Below are 16996 nucleotides of genomic sequence, written 5' to 3'. Positions count from 1 at the left end.
AATTTTTATGAGTATTGTGGGCTGGTGAATTGGACAAAAAAGATTAGCATATTAAAATATACTATCATCATGTACCTGTTTTATATATATATATATATATATATATATATATGTACACACACACACAAACACACACACACACAGCATGTGAATGTTTTGTGATATGGGGTCAGTGGAAGGAAACAAGAAATCAGTAAACAGAATCAATCCTTGGGAAAGCAGACTGCCTACTCACACACTTACCTGTTTAATATTGGCTCCTTGCCGGCCAATGATGAGTTTCACAGCCTCCTGGGGAACCCGCATCTCTATCTCAATGTCGTCTTCCCCAACAAATGTCAGCCGCTCTTCTGCACAGATCATTGTTCATCAGATCAGACTTAGATAACACCCAAAGCTATTATAACTACCAGTCCTCCCCAGAATCTGGCTGTCAAAGAGACACTGATCCAAGAGATAAAGTGAGGATCTCAACCATAACAACAAGGAAAAGTGGCATCTGAATGGGAATTAGAAGGTCCCAAAGGATCAGAGATGGGCATTTTCTCTGGGATGTTGTTTCAGATGCTAAAATGGGAAAAGGAGACTCTGCAATAAAGAGGTGCTGGGGTTTGGGCCAACTATTTCTCCCAAGACATGACTATTGGAGAAGAATGAAGGCCAAAAGTTACCTGAGGGGTCCATTAGGCTCAGAACTTCTCCTGACTGATATGTACATAAGTCATTTCTCTAGGTCCTTTTCTCTAGATCTAGCCTTTGAGGTAAGTGCGTTCTACTAACAATTAATTAGAGAAAAGGAATATATAAAAAAGATGAGTATAGAAATTAAAAAAGCACTCTTTGCTGTGTTGATGTTGCTGAAGAAAACACATCAATGGAGTTATAAAATGAATTCATTTCATAGACTAGCTTACTTTGCTATGTAAGAACATAGCAAAGACTAGGCCAGGTGCAGTGGCTCATGCCTGTAATCTCAGCACTTTGGGAGGCCGAGGCAGGTGGATCACTTGAGGTCAGCCACCCTGGTGGTGAAACCCCGTCTCTACTAAAAATACAAACATTAGCCAGGAGTGGTGGCGCACGCCTGTAATCCCAGCTACTAGGGTGGCTGAGGCAGGACAATTGCTTGAACTCAGGAGGCAGAGGTTGCGGTGAGCTGAGATTGCTCCACCGCACTCCAATGTGGGTGACAGAGTGAGACTCTGTCTCAAAGAAAAAAAAAAGACCAAATAATTTTAGTCAAAGATTCCTCACAGAAAGTCAATTACAATACCTGGGTCAGGCATGGAGACACATGCCTGTAACCCTAGCACTTTGGGAGGCCGAGGCAGGCGAGTTGCTTGAGCTCAGGAGTTCAAGACCAGCCTGGGCAACATGGCAAAACCCCATCTCTACAAAAACTACAGGCCTGTGGTCCCAGCTACTTGGAGGCTGAGGTGGGAGGATTGCTTGAGCCCAGGAGGTCGACACTACAGTGAGCCAAGATTGTGCCACTGTATGCCAGGCTAGGTGACAGAGTGAGACCCTGTCTCAAAAAAACCCCACAAAAAACCCCAAAACAAAAAACACACAATACCTGGCAAGGAAAGAGTTTTTTTTTCAATTTAACAAGGCAGGAGCATGTCTGAACATTTTCACATGCACAGTCATAGGGTTCACATACCTCTGCTTTCCCTATACCTGCGGTATAGGATATAGGCAATTGTTGCACTGGCTGGGATCCCAAGGCCCAGGGCTATTTTCTGAATGGTGGACAGGTTTGTCCAAGAAGTCCGTTCAGTAGACATTTTCTGCTGTACTCTGACTTATATCCTGAAACAAGCAAAGCAGGGAAAAGAGGGAGGTTTCATCCAATCCTTGTATGAATAGCAGAGAGGCATGGGAGCACATTATTACTGAGAAGACTACTACTGCCTACCTTCCAATTTCAAGAGCTTCAGCAATTTCAAAATTTATTTCATATAAAAAGGGCTCAGGGTATTTTTTAAAAGTTAGCTAAGGTACACATAGAATTAAAGAGAAGCATACTTCACTTTCCCCACCCAAGTCAGTTTTAAAAGACAAAAAAAAAAAACTAAATGAATGAAATATTTAAAATATATATACTTAGATTTCATATTAAATTATTTAAAATTACTTATCTAAGTCCTTTTATGCCTCCAGGGCTTTCCAGAAGCTGCTGCCTCTGCAAGAAATGCCATTCCAGGCTTAGTAAAGGCCTTACTATTTATCTTTGTTGGAAGTACAGTCTTCATTTACTGTCTCTACTTTTGGTTTCTATATATTTACTCCTTAATGAACAGTGAAATGGGGTTCTTCCCTGCTCCATCACCAAAACTGTAACTTCCCAGATAATCAACCTAGAGGGCATGCCTGGAGCCTTATCTCGCCCATCTCTCTGTGGTAGCAGGAAGGTGGCCACTCCCTCTACAAAACTCTTTCCTTGGTTTCTCTGCCCTCTTTCTCTTGGTTTCCTCTTATTTCCCTGGAGGGTCCTTCCAAGTTTGGGCTTCTCATCTTGTGCCATCAATTGTTAATGTCACTCTGCTCTCTTTAGACCATTTCATCCACATATGTGGGTTCAATTACTACCTATATGTTAATGACATCAACAATGCTGGATCTGGCCTGATTCAGAAGCTCAAATCTTATTTAGACCACTAGTGGCCTTCTTACAGGCTTTCGTGCTGAGTTTCTCTCTGACACTGTATCTTCATTTTGCTGCCAAGCAAATTTTAACATGTTCCTCATTATATTTCCTTATTCCACATAGTTTCTCAGCCTCCCTCTCCACTCAAACGTCTTGTGCTGCCTCCTCCAACCTCTCTCAATTGAGGTCCTTGCTTTCTATTTCACTAAAACAGAAGAGCATTCAGAGAAAATATCCACAAGCTTCTACACATTTGCCCACCTTCCTCCACCTGTGCCTAAATGCTTGCTGTTCTCTCCTGTGACCACAGATGAACTGTCTCTGCTCCTAGCACTGAAGTCTTTCATAAAAGCACTGCTCCACAAGTTCTCCTTGCTCCTCCTGCATGATTAACATTTTCTTTCCTCTCTACTGGACAGTCTCATCAGCAGACAAACATTCTCCATTTTTAAAGAAAACACTTCCTGGATTTCACTTCAACTATTTCCCATTTCTTTTCTTCCTTTTAAAGGAAAACTCGAGTGTCAATATATCTGTCCTCAAGTTCTTTTCTTAAATCCACTCTAACTGCTCACATCAGGGTCACCAATGATTTCATACTGCTCAATCCAAAGATCGATGCTCAGTTCCCATCTTACCAGATGTCCCCACAGTATTTGGCACAGCTGGTGATTCCCTTTTCTCTGAAACACTTTCTCCATAGCACACCCTCCTGGTTTTCCTCTTTCTTTTCTGGCTATTCCATCAGTCTCCCAGTTGCTGCTGGTTTCTTCACATTTTTCTAACCTCTAAACACTGGAGTGCCTCAGGGATCTGTCCTTCGCCCTCTTCTCTGTTCTACCTCACTTCCTTGGTGATCTCAAGTCTCATTCGCAGACTGGCTTTAACTCCTAATCTATATGCTGATAACTTCCAAATTAATAGATCCATGTAGGACCTTTCTCAACTGCCTACATGGATCTCCATTTGATGTCTAATAGACATCTCAACACTGAGCTCCTAATTCACCCCCTTCCCATAATCTTTGCCATCTCAGCAAATGGCAATTCTCTTTTTTTTTTTTTTTTTGAGACAAGGTCTTTCTCTGTTGCCAGGCTGGAGTGATATGGAGTGCAGTGGCGCAACCATGGCTCACTGCAGCCACAACCTCTGGGCTCAAGCACTCCTCCCATCTCTCAGCCTCCCAGTAGCTGAGACTACGGGTGCATGCCACCATGCCTGGCTAATTTTTGTATTTTTTGTAGAGACAGGGTTTCACCATGTTGCCCAGGCTGGTCTGGAACTCCTGGGCTCAAGTGATCCACCAACCTCAGCCTTCCAAAGTGCCGAGATTACAGGTGTGAGCCACTGTGCTCTGCCTCGACTGCATTCTCTTACTCCCTTAGTCATCCTCTCTCTCACACTGCACACCTAGCCTGTCAACAAATCTTATTTGCTCTACCTTCAAATTATCCAGAATCTGACCACTTTTTCTCTTTGCAGTTCTATGACCCTGCTCTAAAACACCATTATCTTTTCCCTAGATTACTGCATTGTTTAATTACATGCCTGCCTTTGCCATTGTCCATTCAGTTTATTCTCAACACAAGAACTGGGGTAAGTACTATGTGCTAGATGCTACTGTGGCACTAAAGACACAAAAATGAAAAGATAAATGTGTTGAGTAGCTACTATGCCAGGCAAATTACATAATTTTATTTTATAGTCATATAACCCTGTAAGGCAGGAAATATTAATCCCATAGAAGAGTACCCATGCTTGAAGAGGTTATCTAATCTCTAACCCAGAGTCTGGGTTATTATGTGCTTGTAAAAAAACCTTGTAAAGTGATTTTAGAAATCCTTCCCCACTCTTCCTTTTACCTAAACTCTCAGGGTAACAGCACCTGTATTTTTATTCTTTATTTTGATCAACATATTCAATTCAAAATTAATACTGGTAGAAAGTACTGTAGGTGGTTAAAAAACACTGAAGACTAAAAAACCAAAGATAGGTGATAAAAAACTGAAAACTAAATATCTGTATTTCCAGATATTACAATCTAGTAGAACAAAGCAAGCTGGCTTTAAATGAGATTTGCTTAAAAATTAGTAAATGTAACTTATGCCATAATTTACCTCCAGGTACAAAAATTCAACCCAAATAATTATAATAAACAAAAATGTATTTCACCCTGGGGGGAAAAACTGGCTATATCCTGGTAAGGCTAAAAACATACTCATTAATACAAAACCTACTCTGGAATAAAACTTAGGCTTTCGGGGAAAGCACAGTCAATCTGGAAGAGCAAAGAGAGAAAGGAGAACATCTAGCACTGAAATCTCACTGAGGGCAGATATAGTCAGGTAAGGGAGGCTGGAGGTAGATTTCTTACAACAGTCATCCTCTCTTATCCTCGAGGAATATGTTCCAAGAACCCCAGTGGATGCCTTGGAGTACTGAAAACTATAGGTTTTTTCAATCTGATAACCAAGATGGCTACTAAGTGACTAAGAGGCGGGTAGCATATACAGCACGGATATGCCGGACAAAGGCAGGATTCTCGTCTGGGCCAGGATGGAGATTTCACCATGCTAGTCAGAATGGTGCACAGTTTAAAACTTAAGAATTGTTTACTTATGGAACTTCCCATTTAATCTTTTTGGACCAGGATTGACTATGGGTAAGTGAAAGTAAAACCACAGAGAAGGGGAGACTACTACACTGTCATACAGATGACCAGAATTTGCATCTGGTCTCACAGTTTTACTGATCAATAGAACCAAATAAAGTTCTTCAGAGAACTACCAGAAGCTTGCCAAATCTATTTTTTCTATATCCTGGTTTTAAACAAATTTAATCCACCTTCTTGCCCAGACTCACAGCCTGAGCAAAAAATAAAACCGCCTTTTACTACCCGGGGTGGGGGGTGGGAACCTCTTTTCAAGTGTGTTGTCTATTTTGGGTCATTAGTTACTCAGTAAATTCAGTATATCATTTTTAGAGACTATCAGTCTGAGGGAATACTGTTCTCTCCCGACCTTTTTAGAATGTAGGACAGAAAGGGTTGAGTTTAATGTAGGCTGTTTGTTTTCATTTATGAGGTTCTTTCCCCAACTCATTGGATAAGCATTAGCTTCTCTTTTTTTAAATAGGCTGCAAATAAAAGCTTTCACCATCCTGAAAGTTTGGATGGTATTATATAAGCGTCTTTGTATATACAAAAGGAAAGGAAACAAGTTGTTTCATAAAGGAGTTTTTTGACTTAAATAATTTTTGAATACATACCTCCCAAACTGCTACTTTCCTACATTGAGATGGTTTATTCTTGGTGTCTAGAAAGGATTTGACTTCTTTTGTCCCGATTACTTTAGATATATATATTTTTTGAGACGGAATCTCACTCTGTTGTCCAGGCTGGAGTGCAGTGGCACAATCTCAGCTCACTGCAACCTCTGCCTCCTGGGTTCAAGCGATTCTTCTGCCTCAGCCTAACGAGTAGCTGGGACTACAGGCACCCGCTACCACGCCCGGCTAATTTATGTATTTTTAGTAGAGACAGGGCTTCACCATATTGGCCAGGATGGTCTCGAACTGCTGACCTCGTGATCCGCCCATCTCGGCCTCCCAAAGTGCTGGGATTACAGGCGTGAGCCACTGCGCCTGGCTTAGGTATTTTCTTATATGACCACTAAAGTGCAAAGCTTGTTTCCATTATTAATGTGTCTTGGTTAAATAGTGCTAGCTCCTTCTTGTGTGCTGAGCATGTTGGGGACAGAAGGAGGAAGAAGAATTTCTACTTGGAAACATTCATAGTCTAGGAAACATAAACACCAAAACAGGCTGGGCACAGTAGCTCATGCCTGTTAATCCCAGCACTTTGAAAGGCTGAGGTAGGAGGACTGCTTGAGACCAAGTACTCAAGACTAGCCTGGGCAACATAGTGAGACTCTGTTTCTACAAAAAAAAAAAAAAAAAATTAGCTGGGCATGGTGGTGCACACCTGTAGTTCCAGCTACTCAGGAGGCCGAGGTGGGAGGATGGCTTGAGCCCAGGAGGTGGACGCTGCAGTAAACTGATCACACCACTGCACTCCACCCTGCGCAACACAGAAAGAATTTGTCTCAAGGGGTTAAAAAAAAAAAAAAAGTATAGGGCAAGATGTGTGTAGGTTATATACAAATAATATGCATCTTAAACAAGGGACATGAGCATCTACGGATTTGGGTTCTGCGGGGTTCCCGGAACCAATCCCCTGCAGATAACGAAGGGAGGGACGACTGTATAAATTCTTCGTCAATGCGACAGTTGAAAGGAGCTAGAACCTTAAGGTTTATTTCTTAGATGGTGTATAGTTGAAAATCATCTCATTAAAATACAACTCTTTTCTGCAAACCTATACTACATGAATGAACTGCAGTAAATGGACATTTATTCAAGCCAATAAATATCGAGTTCTGATGTGTGCTTGACCCTGGGGACACAACAGTCAAGACAGACTTGGCAGCTGCCTTCATGGAGTTTCCCATCTGGCAAGGAAGATCTTGACAGGCAGGAGTCTTTAGCTCTTAAAGGCTTTGGGAAACTGAAATCTAGCCCTGTGAACAAGAATAAACTGGATTTGTATTTTCATGCTGTCTGCTTTTAAAAACTGGCCATACTTGATACTTATGGGGCATAGAAATCACAAGATTTTATAACTAGAAGGGACTACAGAACTTATTTGATTCCATTAATAACGCAGCAATTTGGGAAACTGAGGCTAAGGGATAGAAAAGGATTGATCTAAGGTCACACAGCTCATTAGTCATTTCTACACAATACAGTGCGCAAGGGAAATAAGTCTGTTTTGATGGCCAGTCATAATCACACCTCTTTACAGAGGCCCAAAGGACTAGCAGCACCTTTGTTTTCCAGTTCTGACACTATCAAGATCAAGTGCAGAAAGGCCTCTGTAGCCAAGGCCCCTCAATCTCAACCCCCTACACTGGGTTGAGTTACATTGCTATGGGCTTCCACAGAATCCCCAATATCCCTTGATAACACATGCCATGCTTGTCATTCTTGATTAACATCTGTGTCCGTGGTGGAGAACTGAAGGCAGTAACCGTGGCTGCAGGAGACCAATCAGGGACTAGTCCAGGTGTCAATGATGGAGATGGAGAGTAGATGAATTGGAAAGTTTGTTGTTGTTTGTTTAGAGACAGAGCCTTGGTCTGTCACCCAGGATGGAATGCAGTGCATGATCATAGCTCACTGCAGCCTTGAACTCCCGCAGTTGTCCGGCGTAGCTGAGATTATAGGCACGGTTTTGGCCGACTTCTATTTGAAGCAAAAGGTAAATTTCACTAACTCCTCTTCAAACATTACAAATGAATTTGTGCTAATTGAGTTATCAGCTGATGTCTCAAAAAATGAGACTCTACTTGATCTGTCACTATGGTTTGTTCACAATTTTCATATCCTTTCAGTTATGTTTCTCTTAAAGAGAAATGGAAAATAATACAATGCAAACGGGGATAACTGCATAGTACTGACTGCTAGCTTGTGTTTGATTTTATTACTTAAAAATTGAATGGGAAGGAGGAAGACACTAGAACTTAAGACCACCGTTTCTAGGGGAAGCTAAGAAGAGAAGATGAGGATCATTGCTCAGTGAGGAATATGGTTAGATAATGGTTTTCAGTAAAAGCTAACTTCGAAATTCTCTGACATTTGTATTGAACAATTGCCAAAAACTATCTGATATGCATCGCTAAGGCTTACCTTATCATTTAAAATGACAGGAGTCAAATAGGATGTGATCAGGAGTCAAATCATATTGTTAGCTCCATGAAAGCATAGATAACTCATTCCAGTATCTCCTAATAACCAGAACCTACAAAGAACCTACAACATGGTGACATGCTTGAATCGAAGCAGCTCAATGTTCTCATCCTTGGTACGTTTATTTTAAATTCAGGAGAAAAAAAAAAGTGTCAACCCCTTTCTCTCAAAACAAGGAAAGGGTCTAAAAGTCAGTCTTTGAAATAGGGGTCTCCAGCCAACCCCCACTATGATACCTGCATTAAGGAATGAGGGATACTGGAAAAACAAAAACCCCAATGTATTATTCTGACGACTATAAACAGCCATCCTATTAGCGATAACCAAAGAAAAAGCTGGGGAAAGTTAAAGGCAAAGTGATATATGGATGGCAGCTCTCAGTCTCAAAAAGGCCCAGTGGAAGAGTCTGAACTGACTCAGGGCAAACACAAACGCTCCCGCACCGGGTCCGTCGTGGCGTAAGCGGGTGACCGGAGCATTTTCCTCAGATACAGTTACGAGTTCCCAGTGGGTCAAGTTGCCCCTGGGCGGCGTCTCACAGCCCAGGGCTCTGACTTCCCCGCTGCGCCCCACACCCTTCCCTCGCCCCGGGGCACGCCAGACCCCTCCCTTCCATCGATCCCGCATTTCCGTCTCCTAGTGGCCAGGGCTGCCCATGACCCTGTCTTTCCCACTCCCCAAACCTTCGCTCTCCATCCCCGCCTTTACCGCTGCTCCAGTCAGCCGTCGAGTGCGCTGCCTCGCGCCTCACCCCAGCTGCAGCCACCAGCGCCGCCGCCTCCCACTCACTCGGCGACAGAGAGCCCCGCCGGCGGCGCTTCAGCCGCCACTTCCCCGCCCCCGCAGCCCGACAGCACCAATCAACACCCTGCTCGCAGTCCGACCAATCGCCTTCTCCCGTCACAACCAATCCTTCCGCGGGCTGCCCCTGAGCGACGTGGCTGCTGCTAGCCACTGCCCAATTACCCGGATGGAATCCAAAGCAGGCCCACCCTGTCAGCCAATAAGCTCCAGGAAAAGCAGATGTTGTTAATTGAGACCGCACCTGCTGAGAATTAAACAGCCAATTACAAGCTTCCCGGCGTTCTCGCAGACCACCTCTAGGCCAATTACCGAGGAGTTTTCTATCTTCTAACCCTTGGGGGAAAATCCGCGCTCCAGCAGCTGCGACCCAGGCGTGAGAGCGTTGAATCATGAGTGGCATCGTTCGCAAAAATTGGTGTCTTTGTACAAAGAGAGTGCCACAACACAACTCAGTGACCATCGGGAGAGCAGCCTCATGATGGGCGATGCTCCATCAGTTGTTTCTCTTGCGACCTTTTGCATAGATCGGTCCGGCCCCGCATATGGTGATGAGGACTCAAGAGACACGGAAAAATGTTTTCTTTCTGGAAAACATGAAATAGGCTTTGTAGATGGACAGGAGGTCAAGGGACAAGCGGTTCGCCGCAGAGAGCGAGGACCCACTCTTCTATTCCTTTGCCGAGGCACGGACACACGGTGTGGCCCGAAACAGCGGCAGGAGAGTGAGACCCGAGCTCCGACCGCGGTGGTAAGGGGGCGGCGGGCCGTAGGGGCGCCAGGGGCCCACCCTTACCGGGGGATTCGAGGAAACGGGTCGAGGCGACAGCGTGAAGGCCTACGCCGGGGGGTGGGGGGCGGTGGCGGGGGGCGTTTCTGTGGGGGCGAGGAAGGGAGCGGGTCTCCGCAGGCGGAAGTTTGCTTTGGAAGATTTTATTCCAGACGCTGTCCTGGTCCCTGGACCGTTAGGAACGGTTGGGTCCTGCTACCGCCTCCGTGGGGCGGGGAGCCTCGCGAGCCCAGCGCTGCGCCCTACTCGGTCCACCCTGTCCCCGCCCCGCGCTAGGGGCTCACCCTGGGGACAGAGGTCGGGCGATCCTGGTCATTGGGGGATCTTCCGCACTAGCTTCCGTCACAATACCTGGCAGGTGATAAGCAATAAGTTTGCTGAAAGAACGCAAGATTGTATCTTTTGTCAATCAGGGAGATGCCTTTGGGCCTCAGGTTTTGCTTTCTATTAATATAAAAATGTGTATGCGTTTTGAATAAGTAATACATTTACATTCTACAAAATTCAGAAGAAACAAGGTTATTATAGTGAATAAATCTTCCTTCAAGGCAACTAGGGTTACCACTTTCTTGTGAAAAATTTCACAAGATATTCTATAGTTAACGTGTGTATATGTGTAATATATAAAGTGTATATCTATACACACACACATATATATACACACACACACACATATATACACACACACACATATTTTTTTAACCCAGTTGATAACATACATACTATTTTGCAACTTTCTTTGATACAGTCTGGAAATGTTTCCATAGCAGCATATACGTATCTGCCTCATAGTGATAGTTTCATAGTATGCCTGAGGGATATATGAAGATATATTTAACCAGTCCTTTAACGTTTGATTGATATGCAAGGATACTTCATTTCCCTCTTGCATATCTGTATGATAAATACTTAGAAATGCAAGTGCCAAGTTAAAGAAATGTGTGCATTGTTTTTTCATTTGGATAGATAAAGTTTTGCAAATTCCCTTCCTTCCACAAAGATTTTTATAATTTTCATCCCACCAGCAATTTTTGAAAATGATTTTAGTTAGTATTACCAAATTGCCTTCCCTGGAAATTTTACCAATTTTGTCTCCCGTCAGCAATGTATGAAAAGAACCTGTTTGATGGCACACTGGTGCTGTTAAACTTTCTGACTTTTGACAATCTGATAGTGTAAATGCTATCTCATTGCAAGATAAAATTTCATTGCTCTTATAAGTAAAGTTGAGCATCTTTTAATATATTTAAATGACAATTTTTTTGTAAATTCTGTTCATATTTTTATTGGTTATAGGGTCATTTCTTAATACTTGCTGTTTGTATATAAGTTAAAAATATTTTCCCAGCCAGGTGCGGTGGCTCACGCCTGTAATCCCAGGACTTTGGGAGGCTGAGGCGGGCTGATCACCTGAGGTCAGGAGTTTGAGACCAGCCTGGCCAACATGCTGAAACCCCATCTTTACTAAAAATACAAAAATTAGCCGGTTGTGGTGGCAAGCGCCTGTAATCCCAGCTACTTGGGAGACTGAGGCAGGAGAATCGCTTGAACTGGGGAAGCGGCGGTTGCAGTGAGCCAAGATTGCCACTGCACTCCAGCCTGGGCAACAGAGCGAGACCCCGTCTCCAAAAAAACAAAAAAAGTATGTCCCTTTTCCCAGTTTGTTCTATGTATGTTGTTTATACATATAACAAGTATTTTCCCCTTTCCAAGTTTGTTCTATGTATATTGTATATTTTGAGGCTGGTCTCCAACTTCTGACCTCAGGTGATCAGCCTGCCTCAGCCTCCCAAAGTGCTAGGATTACAGGCCTGAGCCATTGCCCTCAGCCTGTTTATGGTTATTCTTTGCAAATTTTAAAAATTTTTACGTAATTGAGTTTATCAATATTTTCTTTGCTAATTTCTGGGTTTCTTTCTTTCTTTTTTTGAGACAGAGTCTCATTCTGTTGCCCAGGCGGGAGTGCAGTGGCATTATCTTGGCCACTGTAATCTCTGCTTCCCAGGTTCAAGAGACTCTCGTGCCTCAACCTCCTGAGTAGTTGGGATTACAGGCATGTACCACCACACCTGGGTAATTTTTGTATTTTTAGTAGACTCGGAGTTTTGCTGTGTTGGCCAGACTGGTCTCAAACTCCTGGCCTCAAGTGATCCACCTGCCTTAGCCTCCCAAAATATTGGGATTAGAGGCGTGAGCCACTGCGCCTGGCCGACTTCTGTGTTTCATATAATTTTTAGTAAAGTCTCCCACTACTTAAGATTATTCTTAAAGCTCCTATGTTTTTTAAAAAGTACTTTGATAGTGTCTTTGTATATGTAAATATTTGATTCACCTGGAATTTATTTTGGTGTAAAGGTGTGAGAGATCCAACTTTGTTTTGTTTTATTCAAATCCTTCTTATTGAAGAACCCATGTTTTCTCCATTGTTTTTGAATGCTACCTTTATAATACCACATTGCCATGTGTATTTGGGTCTGTTTCTGGATTTTTTTCATTTTGTTCCATTGATCATTAAATTTTTTTTTTTTTTTTTTTTTTTTTTTTTAGACGGAGTCTCACTCTGTCACCCAGGCTGGAGTGCAGTGGCGCAATCTTGGCTCACTGCAACCTCCAACTCCCCGGTTCAAGCGATTCGCCTGCCTTAGCCTCCTGAGTAGCTGGGACTACAGGTGCCTGCCACCACACCTGGCTAATTTTTTGTATTTTTAGTAAAGACGGGGTTTCACCGTGTTAGCCAGGATGGTCTCGATCTCCTGACCTGGTGATCCACCCGCCTCGGCCTCCCAAAGTGCTGGGATTACAGGCATGAGCAACTGCGCCCAGCCTAAAAATTTTTAAAATTGTGTACATTATGTTTTTTATCACAATTTAAAAAATTAACTTATATACATGCAGAAAAATGCACAAATGACAAGTATATATCTTGATGAATTTTCACAAATGGAATACATTTGTGTAACCAGCAGCAGATCAAGAAACAGAACATTGCTAGTGCCCCAGAAGCCACTTGTGTGTTCCCTCACAGTCGCTGCTCTTCTCAAGGACAACCACTCTTCTGACTCCTGATACCATAAACTAATTTTGCCTGTTCTTGCTTTTTATATAAAGAAAATCACAGAGTATGTACTCTTTTGTGTCTGGCTTCCTTTGTTCAAATTATTTCTGTGAGATTCAGCCATATTGTGTATAGTTTTAGTCCCTTCATTCTGACTACTGTGTAGTATAATATTGTGAGGCTATATTGAACAATAATTTACTTTTCTGTTACTGTTATTTTGACTCGAATCACATATTTTTAGATTATCTAAAGGAGAATGTATGATAAGAATCTTCCTATACATTCAAGTCATTGGTGCCCCATCAACAGAATTTTAGTTTTCATTATGTAGAATTTACATACTTCTTATTAAAATTATTCCTGGGTATTTGAGTGCCTTGATTGCTATAGCTATTTTTACTTTAAAAAAGGTAAAATGGTAGCTCAAATCCAAGGAAGAATGTGTCCAGTGTTGCTATAAAAATACAGACCTACTTTATGGGTCCATCTTCTTCTAGCTCCAGTGAAGGTGGGATGGGCAAAAAAGAGGAAATGAAGTCCAAAAAGGGGGTTACACTTTATAGTTAAACCACAAGAGGAATTTATTTCTTTTTTAAGACAGAGTCTTGCTCTGTTGCCCAGGCTTGAGGCAATGGCATGGTCTCTACTCACTGCAACCTCCACCTCCCAGGCTCAAGCGATCCTCCTGCCTCATCCTCCCAAGTAGCTGAGACTACAGACATGCACCACCACACCCGGCTAATTTTTGTCTTTTTAGCAGAGATGGGGTTTCACCATGTTGCCCAGGCTGGTCTCCAGCTCCTGGGCTCAAGGCATCCGCCTGCCTTAGCCTCCCAAAGTGCTGGGATTACAGGAGTGAGTCAGTGTGCTCAGCCTCACAGGAGGAATTTTTTAATCAGAGCAGTGAAAAGTCAGGTGGCATCACTTTTCCCGGAATTTCCTTTTTTTTTTTTTTTTTTTTGAGACGGAGTCTCACTCTATCATCCAGGCTGGAGTGCAGTGGCACGATCTTGGCTCACTGCAACCTCTGCCTCCAGGGTTCAAGTGATCTTCCTGCCTCAGCCTCCCGGGTAGCTGGGATTATAGGTGCACACCACCACACCCAGCTAATTTTTGTATTTTTAGTAGAGATGGGGTCTCACCATGTTGCCCAGGCTGATCTTGAACTCCTGATCTCAGGTGATCCACCTACCTCAGCATCCCAAAGTGCTGGGATTACAGGTGTGAGCCACCACGATCTTATTTTAAAATAAGATTTATTTGATCTTATTTTAAAATCAGATTGAATTCTAACTTGCTGGGTAGGGAGGTTGGGGAGCAGAAGAAATAACTTCGAGTGAGCTGATGCCAAACTCACCCTCAAGTCACTGTACATTTGGGATTTGTCATCTCATTTCTCCTCTCAGATCCCAAATCAGGATTGAAAGATTGAATTGTGAGATGCTGGGATTGAGTGAACATCTCCAGTCCTAAGACTCTATTATCTTTCCCTGAAGGGTGTTCTGAGCAGGCTGTGGGAGGCATTAGGTGGAGTGAGTTAAGATAAGGTCTGGGTTGCCCAGAGGGTTCAGTGAGCAGGTGTTCCCTTTAGTAAACTGAAGCAGGAAAGTAGATCTTAGCTAGGGATCTGGGCAGTGAGGGGCTCTCAAATACAAGGAGCCTGGCTCCAGAGCCTTGGCTGCCCACAGAGTTCCCTCCCTGTACAACATACGAATGATTCATTCAAGTGCTGTTCAGCTGTCTGAGTCTGAAAAACAGCACTCATCTCTCCTGTTGCCCATCGTAGGAGTCACCCCCTCCTCCCCACTTAAGCCTCTTCACCAGAAACCAGCGACTGGGAGCATGAGCCTTAGTGTCCTCACTTATACTGGTGCTACTATTCAATCTTTAGACCAGATTGAATTGTGGCAGATGCCCTAGGAAAGAATTCTCCTCAGCCTCTCTGACCACCACCACCCAGCTCTATCTTCCTACTTAATTCCCCTTACGAAGCAATTTGGAGGAACAGGACCCAGGAGTCCCTGTTTTCAGATACTCTCCAGCCTGAGTCACCACCATACTGACTTCTTACAGCAAGAGTTCCACCCAAAGTCTCTTGCCTGTCCCTCAGATGAGTGCTGGTGGGAGAAGGGGACAGGGGAAGAGAGAATGATGGAGCATTTTTGTGTGTTTTCTTGCTGGGCCCATTGTAATACCTGCTCTTACCTGTGCTGACATCCACTTTGAACAGTAGTCCTTCTCAGCCTTGTCTCTTTGCCTCTAATGGACCCTGGGGAGCAAAGGTGGCCTGAGGCCTCAGAGTTTCCGCTGCAACCTGTGGCTTCTTATAGCAGAATTTTTAACCTATATTCTATGGAGTCTGTGATGGCTTCAGAATAACTGGATAATTTACAAACATTTTTGTTCATAGCTTGCATCAGGAATTCTCAGAGGGGTCTGTGACTCAAAAAAGTTGAGGATCATTGCTTAGCTGGGCTCTCATCTCCTGAATCAGGGATCCAGCATAGCACAGGAAATAGAAGTCAGAAATAGAGAAAGATTGTATTGGGGACGGAAATGTGAAGTGCTGAGATGGTGCCACAGTATCTTTGGGTCCAGAGTTCTCTCTCAGCTCAGGTAAGACCATGTCTGAGATGGAAGAGAGAGGGGTAGAAGGAGGGCAGGATGGAATGTCCTCAGAAGGGTTCTGTCAAGCAGGGGTGGGCAGAAGGTAGGCAGAGTCAAATTCTTCTCCAATCTGAAATAGCTCACAGATTGTTCCGCCAATCTGTGCAACCTCTCTCTAACCTAGGAGGTTGTTGAGGTTAGAACCCAGAAAAGAACTAGGAAATCTGAAGCCTCCATCTCAGAGAATCCTTTGCTGGAAGCCAGGCATTTCACTGCAGTCCATTTACTCCCTGGAATTTCTGCTCCTTTCTACCAGTCCCTGAGGCAGAGGCTGTAAGGACATTGGGAGAGGGGACTGAGAAGAGAGAGTAAAAACAAAGAAAAACCCCAACCTCCTGAATCAGGTGCATTAGAGTTAATGAAGAAGGCAAGGACCAATAACTCAGCCCAGTCCCCCCTGAAAGTTCAGAGTGGTTGGGTTGGAAGATTTCCCCTTTCTTACAGGTCGTGTCCTGTGACTGAAAGGCCCTGGGAGAGAGACCCGTGAGGGTGTGGCAGTGAGGATGGCAGTGTGGTGGAAAGGGGGAGTTTTCAAGCAGACTGCCATGAGCTCAAATAGCTAGTTACTATTTACTAACTAGCTCTGCGCACTTGAGCACTTACTCTATTTGACCTTTAGTTTCATCAGCTAAGATGCCTCCCTACTTTGTAGGGTTGATGTAAGGATTAAATAAGAAAATATATATAAAGCCACTGACAGAGAATAGGTCCTCAATAAATGTTATTTTCTTCTCTTTGAACTGCTGTCCCACCCTGGGCAGTGCCTCCATTAGATTGTCCCCATGATGTGGTACCATACATCCCTGCACATGGTCCACAAAACTTCTGCACACACACCACCCACTCATGTCCTTGGCTGCATTTGCACACTCATCAGCACACACACAGCAGCCTGTGCCATCACAGCTGGGCTGAGGGCAGTCTTCCCGACAGGTAAGATGAGGGACTGGCATGCTAACGCTTGGACAAGCTGTGGAAGTGCTCATCAGAGTAAGCTTGTTACCTGAATGGGCTTCAGCCCTCAAAAGTGTTCTGGAAAAGCTGTGAAAGGAGACAAAGGGGCTGTGGTGAGACTAACTCCGTAGGCATTTCCTTGAGATTAAATGTGTTTCTTGAGGGATACTTCATCCACCCACCACTGCCAAGGAGAACTTAGTCTATGCCCCGGTTGCAATGTCTGAAGCTTTGCTGTCCAATATGGTAGCCGTTGGCCACATGTGGCTAT

At 43.8% G+C, this 16996-nt stretch overlaps 2 protein-coding genes across 5 annotated transcripts in view; one reads left to right on the top strand and one right to left on the bottom strand.

The window, feature by feature from the left end:
* Positions 1-9628, bottom strand: part of TDRKH (tudor and KH domain containing) — a 20677-nt gene extending 11049 nt beyond the window's left edge. For all 4 annotated transcript variants that reach the window (XM_058439276.1, XM_058439277.1, XM_058439275.1 and 1 more), the window contains exons 1-3: positions 9501-9628; positions 1664-1812; positions 244-350 (exon numbers count right to left, since the gene is read on the bottom strand). In XM_058439276.1, the coding sequence (XP_058295259.1) occupies positions 244-350; positions 1664-1787 (231 nt within the window). In that variant the 5' untranslated portion in view covers positions 1788-1812; positions 9501-9628. The remainder of the gene's footprint in view (positions 1-243; positions 351-1663; positions 1813-9500) is intronic.
* A 106-nt stretch (positions 9629-9734) lies between these two features.
* Positions 9735-13455, top strand: LOC116469431 (uncharacterized). Its single transcript, XM_058439281.1, has 3 exons — positions 9735-10007; positions 10226-10404; positions 13013-13455. The coding sequence occupies exons 1-3, from the start codon at positions 9735-9737 to the stop codon at positions 13110-13112; spliced, it is 552 nt and encodes a 183-aa protein (XP_058295264.1). The 3' UTR covers positions 13113-13455.
* Positions 13456-16996: the final 3541 nt, after the last annotated feature.

This window comes from Hylobates moloch, unplaced genomic scaffold (assembly GCF_009828535.3).
Source record: "Hylobates moloch isolate HMO894 unplaced genomic scaffold, HMol_V3 SCAFFOLD_5, whole genome shotgun sequence".
Taxonomy (NCBI): domain Eukaryota; kingdom Metazoa; phylum Chordata; class Mammalia; order Primates; family Hylobatidae; genus Hylobates; species Hylobates moloch.
Note: the sequence above shows the minus strand (reverse complement) of the source record. Positions and strands in the feature narration are given on the sequence as shown.